The sequence below is a fragment of the Uloborus diversus genome, chromosome 5 (assembly GCF_026930045.1).
Source record: "Uloborus diversus isolate 005 chromosome 5, Udiv.v.3.1, whole genome shotgun sequence".
Taxonomy (NCBI): domain Eukaryota; kingdom Metazoa; phylum Arthropoda; class Arachnida; order Araneae; family Uloboridae; genus Uloborus; species Uloborus diversus.
Genome location: NC_072735.1, coordinates 132,568,734 through 132,582,265, shown reverse-complemented (window position 1 = coordinate 132,582,265; position 13,532 = coordinate 132,568,734). Strand labels below are relative to the sequence as shown.

General features: G+C 32.3%; 2 protein-coding genes across 3 annotated transcripts in view; one reads left to right on the top strand and one right to left on the bottom strand.

Moving 5' to 3' along the window:
• The window catches only part of LOC129222199 (uncharacterized), a 68,650-nt gene extending 55,790 nt beyond the window's left edge, over nt 1-12,860 (top strand). Inside the window, exons 11-17 of the mRNA XM_054856669.1 lie at nt 649-754; nt 868-1,684; nt 2,311-2,540; nt 3,647-3,763; nt 5,590-7,623; nt 7,716-7,777; nt 10,629-12,860. Coding sequence (XP_054712644.1) covers nt 649-754; nt 868-1,684; nt 2,311-2,540; nt 3,647-3,763; nt 5,590-7,623; nt 7,716-7,777; nt 10,629-11,561 — 4,299 coding nt within the window. The 3' untranslated portion in view covers nt 11,562-12,860. The remainder of the gene's footprint in view (nt 1-648; nt 755-867; nt 1,685-2,310; nt 2,541-3,646; nt 3,764-5,589; nt 7,624-7,715; nt 7,778-10,628) is intronic.
• A 98-nt stretch (nt 12,861-12,958) lies between these two features.
• The window catches only part of LOC129221958 (coiled-coil domain-containing protein 93-like), a 56,228-nt gene continuing 55,654 nt past the window's right edge, over nt 12,959-13,532 (bottom strand). For both annotated transcript variants that reach the window (XM_054856355.1, XM_054856356.1), the window contains one exon: nt 12,959-13,214. In XM_054856355.1, the coding sequence (XP_054712330.1) occupies nt 13,152-13,214 (63 nt within the window). In that variant the 3' untranslated portion in view covers nt 12,959-13,151. The remainder of the gene's footprint in view (nt 13,215-13,532) is intronic.

Below are 13,532 nucleotides of genomic sequence, written 5' to 3'. Positions count from 1 at the left end.
GATTCAGAGTTACGAAGCTATTTTTCTTATTGTATAACTCACTCAAGAAGGATATAAAACCAGTGTAAGATGTAAAGTAAATGCTTTGATGAAAATTATGTGATGTAAAATGAATAATATAAGTATATAAGCATATGTAGAAATGAATCTACTATAAATTTTGGGTTCTCCTGCAACAAAATCTGTAGGGCCCCTCCCCAGGGGCTAGCAGTGAAAATTTGCAACGTTATTAAGTCTTAGTGCTAGTTTTTTTTTTTTTTTTTTTTTCAATTTTCTTCTCAATTTCTTGGGCCCAAGGGCGCCCATCTGGGGGCGGGGGGGCAAATGGGGGCTCAAGCCCCCTCGGTTTCTATGGGGAAAATATCCTGCTAAACCATGGGGAAAACATCTTAGCCTCCCTTAAAATTTTGCATAAAGGCGCCCTTGCTTGGGAACAAACCTTGCTCTTTAAGGACGCGGGCCCCAATTCACTGCGGAGTCTGCGGGTACGCTGATCCAGGCCTGTGTATGAATAATGAGTATGCTAGTTTTCTGGAAAGCAGTCTGTCTTTTCTAGCAGCCTAACTCTACTAAAAGGCTGCTGATGGTTTTTTTGTATGACATAATATACTCAACGGAAAAACTCATAAACTTAAATTGACTTTTAAGGTTGGACCGAGTTGGGAGCAGGTGGTAGAGAAATGTCAAAGGGGACGTTTTCAACCTCTTCTACTCTTGTTTGCTAGCCCAGATGGTGTAGATGTACCAAAACAAGGTAAGTTTCTTTCTGTTAAATAATTCCACATCAATGTTTAATTTCAGTTTCCAAGTCTTTTTTAAAGAATTAGTTTTTTAATACATTTGCTTATTCAATTTTTTCCCTTATAGATCACTTCATGCATTGCAACAACTATTCCAGTAACCCATCATCACCTTATGTGAACCAAAGACAAGCTATTGTTAAACAGTATATGATGTTCCAAAAGTCATATCAAGAAGCAGCCAAACACGAATACTCACCAGCAAGAAACTCTGAAATTAAGTATCCATATGATTCCTACATGTACAATGGGTATAAAACGAGTGATCAAACTTTGCCACCTCCTTATATTTCTCACGTACCAAATGTTCCCTACAATCAAGGACAAGTATTCAATGCACAGAGTAACCACAATCCTCCAGTATATAGTAACTTACAATACTTAAATACTCTGCAGTATCATCGTGAGAACTCTGATATCACGAAGCTAAATGAAATATCCTTACCTGGTGTTCAACAAGTGCCACAGAACAGTTCGAGGAATAGTTTGAACCCTGTCGATCAAAATATGTACAGTGTAAATAATTTTGAACAGCAGAACTGCAAAGATTTCGATGGTGCCAAAGATAGTGACTCAGCTTTCACCGAAGAAGATTTAGAAGCCAGTGATTTGTACATCAGCCGCAAGGCAGTTGAAAATGTTCTGAACCATCAGAAACGTCAGCTGTCATTGTGTCGATCTTACAGTCAAAGTTCAGTGGGCAACAGGAATAGCAGTAGTAGTTTGGAATCTTTTGACAATGTTCAAAACACTAAAATGAGCCCTATTAAAAATCAACAAATTGAGAATAGAAGAGATTCTGGATCATGGAGCAGTGATCGTAACAGTTCGTCTAGCAATAACTCTGTGGAAAATCCATTCCTAACTGTCGTTGCATCCAAAAGGTAAGTTTATTTTGCTGAAGTGTTCAACCATACAATATAATAGTATTTTGAATCATTTTAAAGGTTAAACAATAATAAGAATGAGTTAACTAGGTACTCATTTTTACTAGGTGCTAGGTTGTTAGGTCAGATTCTTTTTAAAAATCACTTTAATGTTAAACAAAACTAACATAATCTGGAGAAGGGCAAGCAACTTTAATTGAATTACTTTTACTTTGCTGATATTTCTAATACCGATGAATGATTATGTGGTTTTATAATATGTAACTGGAGCCTGAGTTGCTACTCTGATAAAGGTTCAATTTTTCCCTTATAACTGCTGTTGCTATCAAAAGGTTAGTTTATTGTTGAAGTATTCTATAATTAAGATTTCATTTTGAATCATTTAAAAAACCAAACAATAATACGAACCGATTATCTAAGATACTTAACATTTTTTGGTTACAATGTACTTATTGTTAGTCACTAGAATGTCAAAGAGCGTTTTCTACATATTAAGAAGGACAAAACCACTTTTCATTCTTTTGATGATGCTTCTAAAACTAATGAATAAATATTCAAGTGGTTTAATGGTACTTGACTGGAATCAATCTTACTGACATTAAATTTACAATTATGTTTTTCAGGTTACTGCTGGGGCTAAATAAAAAAAGCCAACTACCCATCTACACCAATGCAAACACTTCCGACCATGGATATGATTCCTATTCTGTTTCAAGTTCTGACAGTTATCCATCTGTGAATGGCTCACCCGTAAAGTTAGATCCAAGATTGACACAAATACCAGAAGTTTGGCAGCCAGACGAGGAGCCTGATTTGGAACATAAACTGAAATTGGTTACAGAGGACACACAAGGTAAAGCATCAATTTCCAGTACATACAAGTGAACTTTGAATGTGAATGAAGTAATTTATGCAAGGGCGCCCATATGGGGGTGGGGACAAGGGGAACTGAAGCCCCCCCCCTTGAAATAAGAACTTCTTTGCTTTTAGTACTGTTTTTTTTTTTTTTTTTTGCAAAAATGTAAACACATTTCTTCTCCAGTACTGAATGAATAAGTTATTAAAAATGTAAAATTTTAATAACTCTAATCTGTACTGATATCAGTTTCCATGGGGAATCTATCTTGCTAAACCATGGGGAAAATATCTGAGCCCCCTCCCCTTAAAATTTTGCATATGGGCAACCTTGAATTTATGCAAACAGTTTACCTAACACTTTTGTTTATACATTTTTACTTATTATCTGTTGAAAACCAAGCAGAGAAGTTGAAAGGAAAAGCAATCAAAATTTTAAACATTTTATAACACAAAAAACGTATAAACAGAAATAAAAGTACATTTTTTGAATTCAGGATATCATTTGTACTAGAAGTATTCTGTGCTCAGTAAGTTAGTAGTGAGATTGGTCCCTGTCGATCGTTAGCCCTCTCTTTGAATTGGTGATTCGTTATGAATTCATACTACAAAGATAATCCTGAAATCCCCAATTCAGCAGGCCACGCAGCAAAATATTTTGGCACCTGACTTTTGAGAACAAAATGCTTGTGGTACAAATTCTGTACCAGTTTGGGCTCAATATTTTTCAAGATTTTTTATTTTTAATACTGTTCAACCGTGTAATTTCACTTAATCAATTTTTTTATGGCGTTATATTTCTAATTTTCAAACCATATAAAATAAAAAGCAAAATCTCAAAAATAAAAAGTATGAAATGTCACTTTCAATGTGATTTTGCATCCTTACTAGTTTTGTTTAATTTTTAAAGAACTTCACTTTCAATAATGAAAACCTAGTGAGGTACATGTATTTATTTATTATTTTTTAAATTTGTGTCAGTCATTGTTCTACATGAATCACCAAATGTAACTTAAGTACAATTCATTTGCTATAGCTGTAGTTTAGTTTTTTAGGACTTACTTATTTAAAACTTTTAATTAATTGGATTCTCTGTACTTTTAGGGCCTCCAGACTGTGATAAGCTTTGCGCAGAAGCTGATTTGCTACTTGCTAAATCTCACGAAAAAGAAAAGGATGGTGACTTGGTAATGGCTGCACTGCTTTCTGATTCTGCTGCAGGTAAATATTGTGTTACCAATATATATATATATATATATATACGAAGACAAATTTCTTCAAATGCAGAAGGAGCATCAATAAAATATCACAATGAAAATTTGCCACACTTATAATAAGATTTTAATACATCGATTATTCATCCAGTATAAAAAAAGTAGCAAAGAAAGTTATGTATTGATCATGCAATATCTCTTAAACATTCAAGACAGAATATGTACTCCACCTGCTCTAGTAAGTATTTGGGGCAAATAGGTCTAATTGCCTAGTTCCCTTCATAACCTTGACAGTATTTAAGACATTCAAAAAGCACCATCAACATTGTAGATAAGATAGCAGTCATGCTTAATGAGGGAAATGTTCAAGTGCACCAATCTTCTTCAAGTGATTGGCGCCAAATATTAACCACCATGATGTCGGTAAATGAAACAAGAATAGGGTGTTTTAATTTAAATATTTTTGTTGGTGCTTTGAAGGTTATAGATCTATTTTAAATGTGATATTTTATTTCTAACTTCTTTAACATTCATTTAATTGAATTTAAACAATTTAAAAAGCTGTTTAAACTAAGTAAAAGCAACTAAAATACATTCAATACTCAAAAACTACATAAAGATACACAACAGCAATAAGAATAGCGAACATATGTTTCAGAGTCACAAGAAACTCCGTTTTTTAGTGTATGATAAAAAACTTTACGTTTGAAAAGATACCAGACAAAAGCAAAAGCTTCATTCATGGCATGACTTTTTCATTGAAAAATAAAGGGGCTCTTTGCAATCCCAAAACACACATCTGCAATTTTTATTTCTATTTGTGCATTTCTCTCTCTCTCCCTGTGTGTGTGTTTTTTATTTGCAATAAATTTAATGCACAAAGGTAAATATTCCATAAAACCACGTTTGATAGCATGAGATAGTGTGCATTTAGCTAAAATTTACATATATGTTTGATTTATTTATTAACATTGAAAGAAAAAGATGAGAGTTAATAGTTGGTAGTATTCCTTGCTTATAAGTCATCATCGATTTCGCTTGTTTCTGGTTACTGATTATAATGCTGTAGAATGAGTAAATATTCAAAGAACAGAGAGGGAGAGAGAGCAAAGAATTTGAAAAAAAAAAGATACATAACTTGAAATAAATAAGATAAATCCTTTTCACGAGTCATACATTGTGTTGTAAACTCATTTCCAACACCTAAAGATTATATAGATAAAGATACACTTTAGAGTTTTATCATACAAAGTCGACAGGTCTACTAACTTTTTTTTTGAATCTTTGCACTACCTATTGAGATGTAGCTGTCAAACTTACCAAGGAAAACGTTCGTTATCACCCCCCTTTGGAGCGATTGGCCCAAAAAACTAATCTGCATCACTTCCTATTGAGGATTATTTCTTTATCGAATTTCATTCAATTTTTTTTTGCCTTGCTTTTTGAGTTAGATAGCCCACAAAAAAGTGTCTACTAATATACAATTCCAAAATGCGTTCAGCACTACTTAAAATGTGTAAATTCGTTAAAATTCGAACAGTTTCATGAATTTGTATACCTTCTTTGGATATGGAAGAAAGAAAAAAAACTAGCTAATATTTTATTATCTCTTAAAAAACCGAGTTTTCAACAAATGAAGGTTAAAAAAAAAGAGTTAAATTACAGAAAATAGCATTGTATAGACAGATGACTTTGTATTTAAAGGAATTAAAATATACCTAACAATATGCAACCAGTAATTATATATTTATTCAAAAACAATTTGATAAAGATCAATACTATGAAAATAGTTTAAACCATACCTAACCTGTTTTATTATTTTTTCATTTTCAGCTAGAGCAAGAGCTGCAATGGAAGCGCCATACAATAATTCTCGGTCCTTAGTAAGTGCCAAAATGAAGCATAGTACATGTGTTATGAGGTCTTCCAACTTATACCGTAGATTAAAAGACCATGAATTAGATGAAAGGAGAAAACAAAAAAGTCATACTGGTCACCACAGCAGGCAATCTAGCAGAGATAGCACTCATTCTAAGCATAGCCGTCAAGGTAGCAAAGATAGTTCCCATTCTAAAACAGGAAGTAAAGATAGTAATCCTAATTCCGATGACACAGAAAATTTTGGGAAAAACATAGAAATATATGGAACTTTACCAAAAAAAGGTAGTAGGAAAAAGAATGCTGGAACCTCAGGATCTTTGAAAGTGAAAGATGATCAAGTGTATAAGGACTTTTTAGACAAACAACGAAAAAATACAAGTCTTTCAAACTCCTTACACGAAACACTTTTGAAGAATGTTGACGTTAATCAAACTGATGTTACAACAAAAGTGAAAACACCGGTAGTAGCTGAAAAACCACACAGAAAAATTCCTACTGATGGAACAATTACGAAATCTCCCGTAAAGAAAAAACCAGAAGTTCCTCAAAGACATGATGTAGAAAAAAGAAAATCTCAAAAGCAACTGGTAGAGCCCTCTTACCAGGGACTTTTCTTTGATGGTAAGAATGATGTGCATAGCAAAGATCTATTGTCCCCTGTGACTTCGCCAGACAAGAAGCAGCACAAAATAAAAAGGAAGTTAATGGGAGGTTTCATGAAACGCAAGAACAGAAGTCTACCTGATCTCAGAGAAGATCAAAATTTAGCTAATCCTATGGATCCCTTCCTCGATGATGCCATAATCAGAGTTCCTCCCACAATGATGTTGCCAAATGGAAAATCAAAGATAGATGGTCAAACAAACAGCAGCATTGGTAATCTCATGAGAGGGTTTCATCAACCACACCATGCATTTGTGAAAAAAGACTTAACACAGCGTCCATTACTCAGAAAAGTTAACCCACCAAATATTCAGCCTTCAATTCTGACAAGTCCTAAGAGTAAACCAAACAATACTTTACCATCTCTAAGCAAAAAAATGCAAGACACAAATAAATTGGAATTAAGTTCAAATACAAACATGAAGCCTTCTAAAATACCATTTATTTCAACATTTCCCAAAAATGATTCCTCAAATTTACCACCATTAGCACCAATTCGTCAAGATTCAAAATGCCTCTCAAAGGTAGCTTCCACACATAAATCTTCAGCCATACCTGTACTTACACCACAAGTTCCTCTTTCTCCCATTAAAGTGGTCAATGTCCCAAAAGAACCAGAAGCCAGAAGTACTAGTGAGATAAAGCAAAACAGTATCACATCAAATGATTCTGAAGAGCTTCCTCAACCGTCAAATCCATTTTTAGCTGAAATACAAGCAAAGAGAAAGCAAGTTTTAAATAAAACATTGCAAAAGCCTGAACTTTTAAAAGAAGCTAAGAATCAAAATGCACAAAGTCTTCCGAATGACACCAAAGAACTATCAATGCTACCAAAACTAGCACTTCATGCAGGAGAAACATCATGGTTGAAAGAGCTTCAAAGCAAACAGCAACAAATCTTAAAGAGACAAGATAGTTCTTTGGGATTTCCAGATACTGCTAACCACAACAATCAAGGTAAGCCTCAAACCAACCAGCAACAAATCTTAGAGAGACAAGATAGTACATTAGGATCTCCAGATACTGCAAAATACAATAATCAAAGCATGTCTCAAACCAACCAGCAACAGATCTTAAACAGACAAGACAGTACATTGGGATTTACAGATACGGCTAACTACAGCAATCAAGGCACGGCTCAAACCAACCAGCAACATATCTTAAAGAGACAAGACAGTACATTGGGAATTCCAGATAACGCTAGCTACAACAGTCAAAGCAGGCCTCAAGCCAACCCACAGCAAATCTTTAAAAGACAAGGCAGCTCATTAGGATTTGCAGATACTACTAGCTATAACAGTCAAGCAGCTGTAAAATCCAATGGTAAGCTATGGTTTTCAAAATGAAAATTGAAACTCAATTTAAAAAATCATGTTTTATGTAAGTTAAAAGCTAAAGTTCATTATTTATTTCAGGATCTGGAAACGTACAAAGAGAACCATCAAGCACAAGCATTGTAGCAGAAACAAATTGGAAGGTAAATATTAATTATTTGGAACCAAATGTGAAATTTAAGACTAGTAAAAGGCATAAATAATGCTTAGATTAACATGAAAATTTATATTTTATACTTTGAAATTTAATGTAACTATTCACTTATCAATAGATTAATTTGTATTTAATACTTTTTGATTTAACTTTTTATTAAATATTTATTTCAATGCTACCAAAGAGATGACAGGTAAACTGGTAAGTACAAATAAAGCTTCTAAAATTGTAAAATTTTATTGTAAATAGAACATTAAAATAACATTTGTTATTAAATTAGAACAGTTTTTAGAATTTTTTTTTTGGAAATTTGGTTTTTAACTGTCAATATATGCCTAGTTAGTTCTTACAACACATAAAGCTTATTTTAAGATGTTTAATATATTTTGTGCAATATTCATACATCAGGTTTGAACTTGTGCCCATTTCAGCACTGCTTTTCTGAAAACAATATTTTCCTTTCAAACAAGAAAGTTTTTTTTCCACAAACATTTTTGCATTTTAAACAACACTAAGCATTCTTTTTTTATCATTATTTCTTTACAACACTGACCCAACAACTTTGGTAGAATTCTCTAATAAAAACTGAAAACTAAATAATTCCTTTATGAAAGAAACTAGTGGCACCCGCACGGCTTTGCCCGTAATAGAAAAATTAAAGGTCTTTTGTTTTGCCTGTAATATTTACAAATAATGTATGGTGAATTCCCTCACCAATTGGCTTGTACCGACGTTATGATAATTTCGTATCGCGCCAATTGGCTTGTGCCCATGTTACGGTTCCACGTTATGATAATTTCGTAATTTATGATAGTTTTTTTCTTAAAATTGGAATAAAAAAAGAACCACATCGAATTTTCGAAAAATCGCTTCGAGGTGCACACTCCCATGCTACAAACTAACTTTGCCAAATTTCATGAAAATCGGCCGAACGGTCTAGGCGCTATGCGCGTCACAGACATTCAGACATCCTCCGGACAGAGAGACTTTCAGCTTTATTATTAGTAAAGATAATCCACGGTTGCTTTTCTTTGCACATATTCTATGCTTAATATCTTGTCTTTGCTGCCTACAGAAGCTAAAATACAGTAGCCTCTCGTTATATCGCTCATTCGGATATATCGCTCTTTTCTTCTGTCTCCCGAAATATTAAAGCCTAAAATAAGAAAAAAACTTTTCTTTACGTTTGAAACCATTTCTGAAAACATATGGTATTGCACAGAGAAGGTCTCTTTCTTCTCTATTTTGCCAATGAACAAAAGGAAGCATTTCTTCTGAATTCGCTGGAAAAGCAGCAGCAATTCCTGGCATCCAAATGTACATACTCGCACAGTATATTTCAGTTTAAGATGGTCTGTAAACTACTTGACATCTTCTTTTGTATTGATACATTGCCTTTACAAGGAGTGACAGACATCAAGCAAGTGTCATAGTAGCCCACGTAGAAGAGAACATACGCCCTTCTTTTAGTACAGAAAAGATTTGTACTTGGTTGCACAAACCAGGATTTGCATCAAAGAAAGGAATAATGATCTGGACGGGCGAAATAGTTTCCTGGAAACAATCTGGTTTCTTTTACTTTTCACATCCTTTCTACAGCAAGTAAAACGGATTAGAAAACCTACTCGGAATAGGAGGGTATTGGAAAGCTCATTCTTATCTCGCGGTAGCTCAGAAAGATTGTCTTCATTCGCCATTTGATGATTTTAACTTTCTGACGGGGAAAATTTACTCAAATTTCAATCTTGTTTAAATTTCAATAGGTGTGATAGTACCCACATCGAAACTATTAGAAACTAATGTCAAAAAGAACGAATGCCAATTTACTTGCGTATTAGACATAACTATTTTTAATGCCCTCCGTTATATTGCGCTTTCGGATATATCACTATTTTTCTTTGTCCCCCGAAAAGCGCGATATAACGAGGGGTTACTGTAGTTAGATCAGCTTACGTTCTTGAATCTGAACAGGGGTGCTCACAGGGAGGGATTATGGTGCAAGTTGAGGCATCAAAATGGGGGTGGAGGATTTTAAAAGTTATTTTTTTAAATGTATTTATTAATATATTTAAATGTATGTATTGATTTATTTTTAATTATTTTTTTTTATTTTATTTTGTTTATATTTTAATTCATTCATTTATTTAGTTTATATTTTTGGTGAGGCATAAAACTTTTCTTTTAAAATAATATAAATAAAAGTAAATAAACAAATTAAAAAAAAAAAAATCATAAAAAATATTTAAAAATAAATAAAGTTAAAAAAATTAACTAAAAAATAAAAAAGGGAGGGAGGGTTGAGAAAACTTTAGGGGGGAATTGCACCATTGAATTTGGGGGGGGGGATGGGGCACCCCTGAATCTGAACCGAATTAATATTTTTCAACTCAATAAGGCAACTGCTATTTTATCTACAGTAGTAGTGGGAGGAGGGGGTACAAAACATCCCCTCCCCTGTATTAAAATACCAGGATTGACAGCATGGCTTGAACCAACAGTTCTGGAGAATTTAAACCTGAAACAACACCATGATTTTGTTCTTATCAGGACTTGAATATTTCTCATTGGTACTGAAGAATTTTTGAGTTCACCCTGACATAAATTTTTAACTAAGATAATTTCAAAAAGGGCAGTAATACTATTGGAAAATAAAATCTGCAGTTAATGAGTGCAGAGATTTATGACACATTTATTTAGTTTCATAACACATTTACTTTCCAAAATTAAAAGGAAAAAAAATGTGTTGGGTAAAAATTTATTTAAAGATAATAACTTTAATTTAAAATTGTATTGATAATCTTTACTTAAAATGACTCACATCTATATTTTTTTAATTTTAGCTTCCTTCAGACAAAAGTTCTGAAGATAAAGAAAGTTCTCCAAAGAATAAAACTAGCAGCACTAGCATGAAAAGTAGTGTGAAAAATCTTGCGTCAAGATTTGAAAATGTGCTACTGAAACCAAAAGAACCAACTACAAATGTAGTTTGTCCGTTTGAAAACACTGCAGATCACGCTAGTTCTCCCAAAAGTGACGAGAAACAATCTATGGAAATAAAAGAGAGTCCCAAATGCATTACAGCAAGCAATTTTAACAAAAATTCTGACAGCAATACAAATACACCTTCAAATATAGTTTTGCCATTGAAGTCTGCTTTGAAAGTTCGTTCTGAGCCCAAAAATGAGATAGTCGACTCAAAATTCCAAACGATCATTTCCGATAACGTCGGTCTTCCACCTCCACCGAGCCCTTCCAAACTTAACTTCAATCATGATATGACACTTGATTCAAAAGGAATCGATGTAGTGGACAGTGCAACTACTCTTCAGCAAAGACCAGTACAACCACCAGATTATGCAACAGCAATGCAACGCCTAGAGCGTTTACGAACTTCTTTGGGAGACCATCCAACTGAATCTGAAACTGTACACCACATAAATTTGCAAAGTTCTCCAAAAAAGAGGCAAGGACCTAAAAAAACTGTAACGTTTTCAGATGAGGTTGTGTTAGTAGCGTGCGCTGAATATGATGAAATTGATTTTTCCAGCAATCCACTGTTTGAACGAGTGTATCAGCAACATGTGGAATCTGGAAAAGGTGAAATTCCAATTTTAAGTAACAGTTTAAACAGGTTAGATGAGCCTGGACTTCCTGTGATGAACTCGAGCACAAGTTCACCATGCAATTTGTGCCACAATAAGCAAGTGTGCCCACCAAGTATATACTGCAATGATTGTGATTTTTATTTGTCTAGGTATAAACCTTCACAATGATGTCTGTACTTATAATCTATACACAGATATTTGAATATCAGTGCTGACTGTGATATAAATATATTTTTTTGTTAAATAATGTCAAGCGCACAACGAATTTATTAACAATACTATCTAGTACAAGTTTGATATAAAAACTGCTTCTTTTAAAAAATAAAAAAATAATAATACTTAAATCTGTAATTTTGACATAATTCCCTATGAACAATAATTTGAAACAAAAATATTTTTCATTGCTATATGTTAGAAGTTAAAACTTACTTGTTAAAGATTACTTTATGTGATAAATTTTCCTAATTATTTAAAAGAGTGAAAGAAATATATTTAATGAAACATTTGAAACAAAGTTACAACCTTAAAATTTTTCATGTTCAAATTGTACTTTAAAATTCTAATGTACACCTACATTTTAACACTAATCTTATATCCATTTAAGTATTCACACACAAGTAAAAATAAATTCAAATCAAATAATTTAAAAATTACTATAACTTCAGCATATAAAAAATATTTTTACACCTTTGACTAGGCATACAATTAGTATCAAATGGCATTTCATTTCTTTTAATGTATAAATAAATTTGTATATTTTGTGTATAATTCCATGAATTGTTGATGATTTTGTGATAAAAATATACCTCAGTTTAACAAAGCTGCATTCCATACAGAAAATATATTAATAGTAATAACAATTGAAATTTTATTAAAAAAGAAAATTGAAAAAATATTTTAGCAACTGATGCAAATAGTTTCTTTTAAAAAGATATCATACTGCTAAAAAATTCATATCTGACGGTTTATTGTGACAGTAATTTCTTAATAGTTCTGTTGTATTTAAGTACAAAACTTACAAAAATTAGTAAAAAAAAAGCAAATACTGTGCCTCACATGGTGACACAATTGAATTGTTATGATAGAAATACAAAGATTTCAAGTTTCAAAATAGCTCATTTGTTATTGCTTAAAAAGCAAGTTTTAAGGGATTATGGTAAAACAAATGTTAAACTGAGAGATAATAATTTCATATTTTTATTTTGTTGAGTGAGTGAGGGAAAAAAATGAGCTTTATGTGATCTCATTGTAAATAAAGCACAAGTGTTCACTGGTACTATAGTACAATGCATTGACTGGCTAACAGGGTCAATATATTTTTCATTAGATTATTTTGAATCCATACATACATTCCATTGATGTACAGATCATTGCCTTCCTTTGTAAAGACCAGTTACTTGTGCCAAAGAATGTTAATATGTAAGAATTTGTGCATGTATAATTTTATTTTTGTAATTAGTATTAAAAATGCTTTATTTTTTTAATTATTAAAAAAATAAAAATGCTTTGAAAAAAAAAGTAGTTTGTGTTTGCAATTAAAAAAAAAAATCCAAGAACTGCTTTTTGAAAATATAATGTTTAATAATTTATATAAAATTTACATCGTAAATATACCTCTAATTTATGAACACAAAATTATGAAATTATAAAAGTTTGTACAATTGGCAACTAAAGATGGAAAATGTATAAAAAATACTGAAAATAATCATCTACATTTCAATTTTGCATTTTATATTAAGCATCTATGGAGAGCAAATTTCAGTGATTTCCTTTATTCTTTTCTTTTAATTTGGAAACTAGGGCTTCATTTTTCCGACATTCCTACAAAAACAAATAGGAAAGATAACATTCAGTTTAAAACCACTACACATGTAAAATGATCAATAAATCTTAGATTAATTTTACTGCAACACTTCAACTACAAAAAGATATTAAAAGTTACAAATGAGACAACAATAAAAATAAAAAGAACCTTAAAGCTCTTTTTCCAGACATTTCCCTAACTACAGACTTTCTTTTGGTAGGCATTTCTAAATTCAAAACGATATACAGTTATGCAGAAAACTGTTGAGAAATGTCTGATTGTTTTTTTTTTTTTTTTTTGATCCCATTAATGTCTTTTAAAGAGGAGCTCTAAAG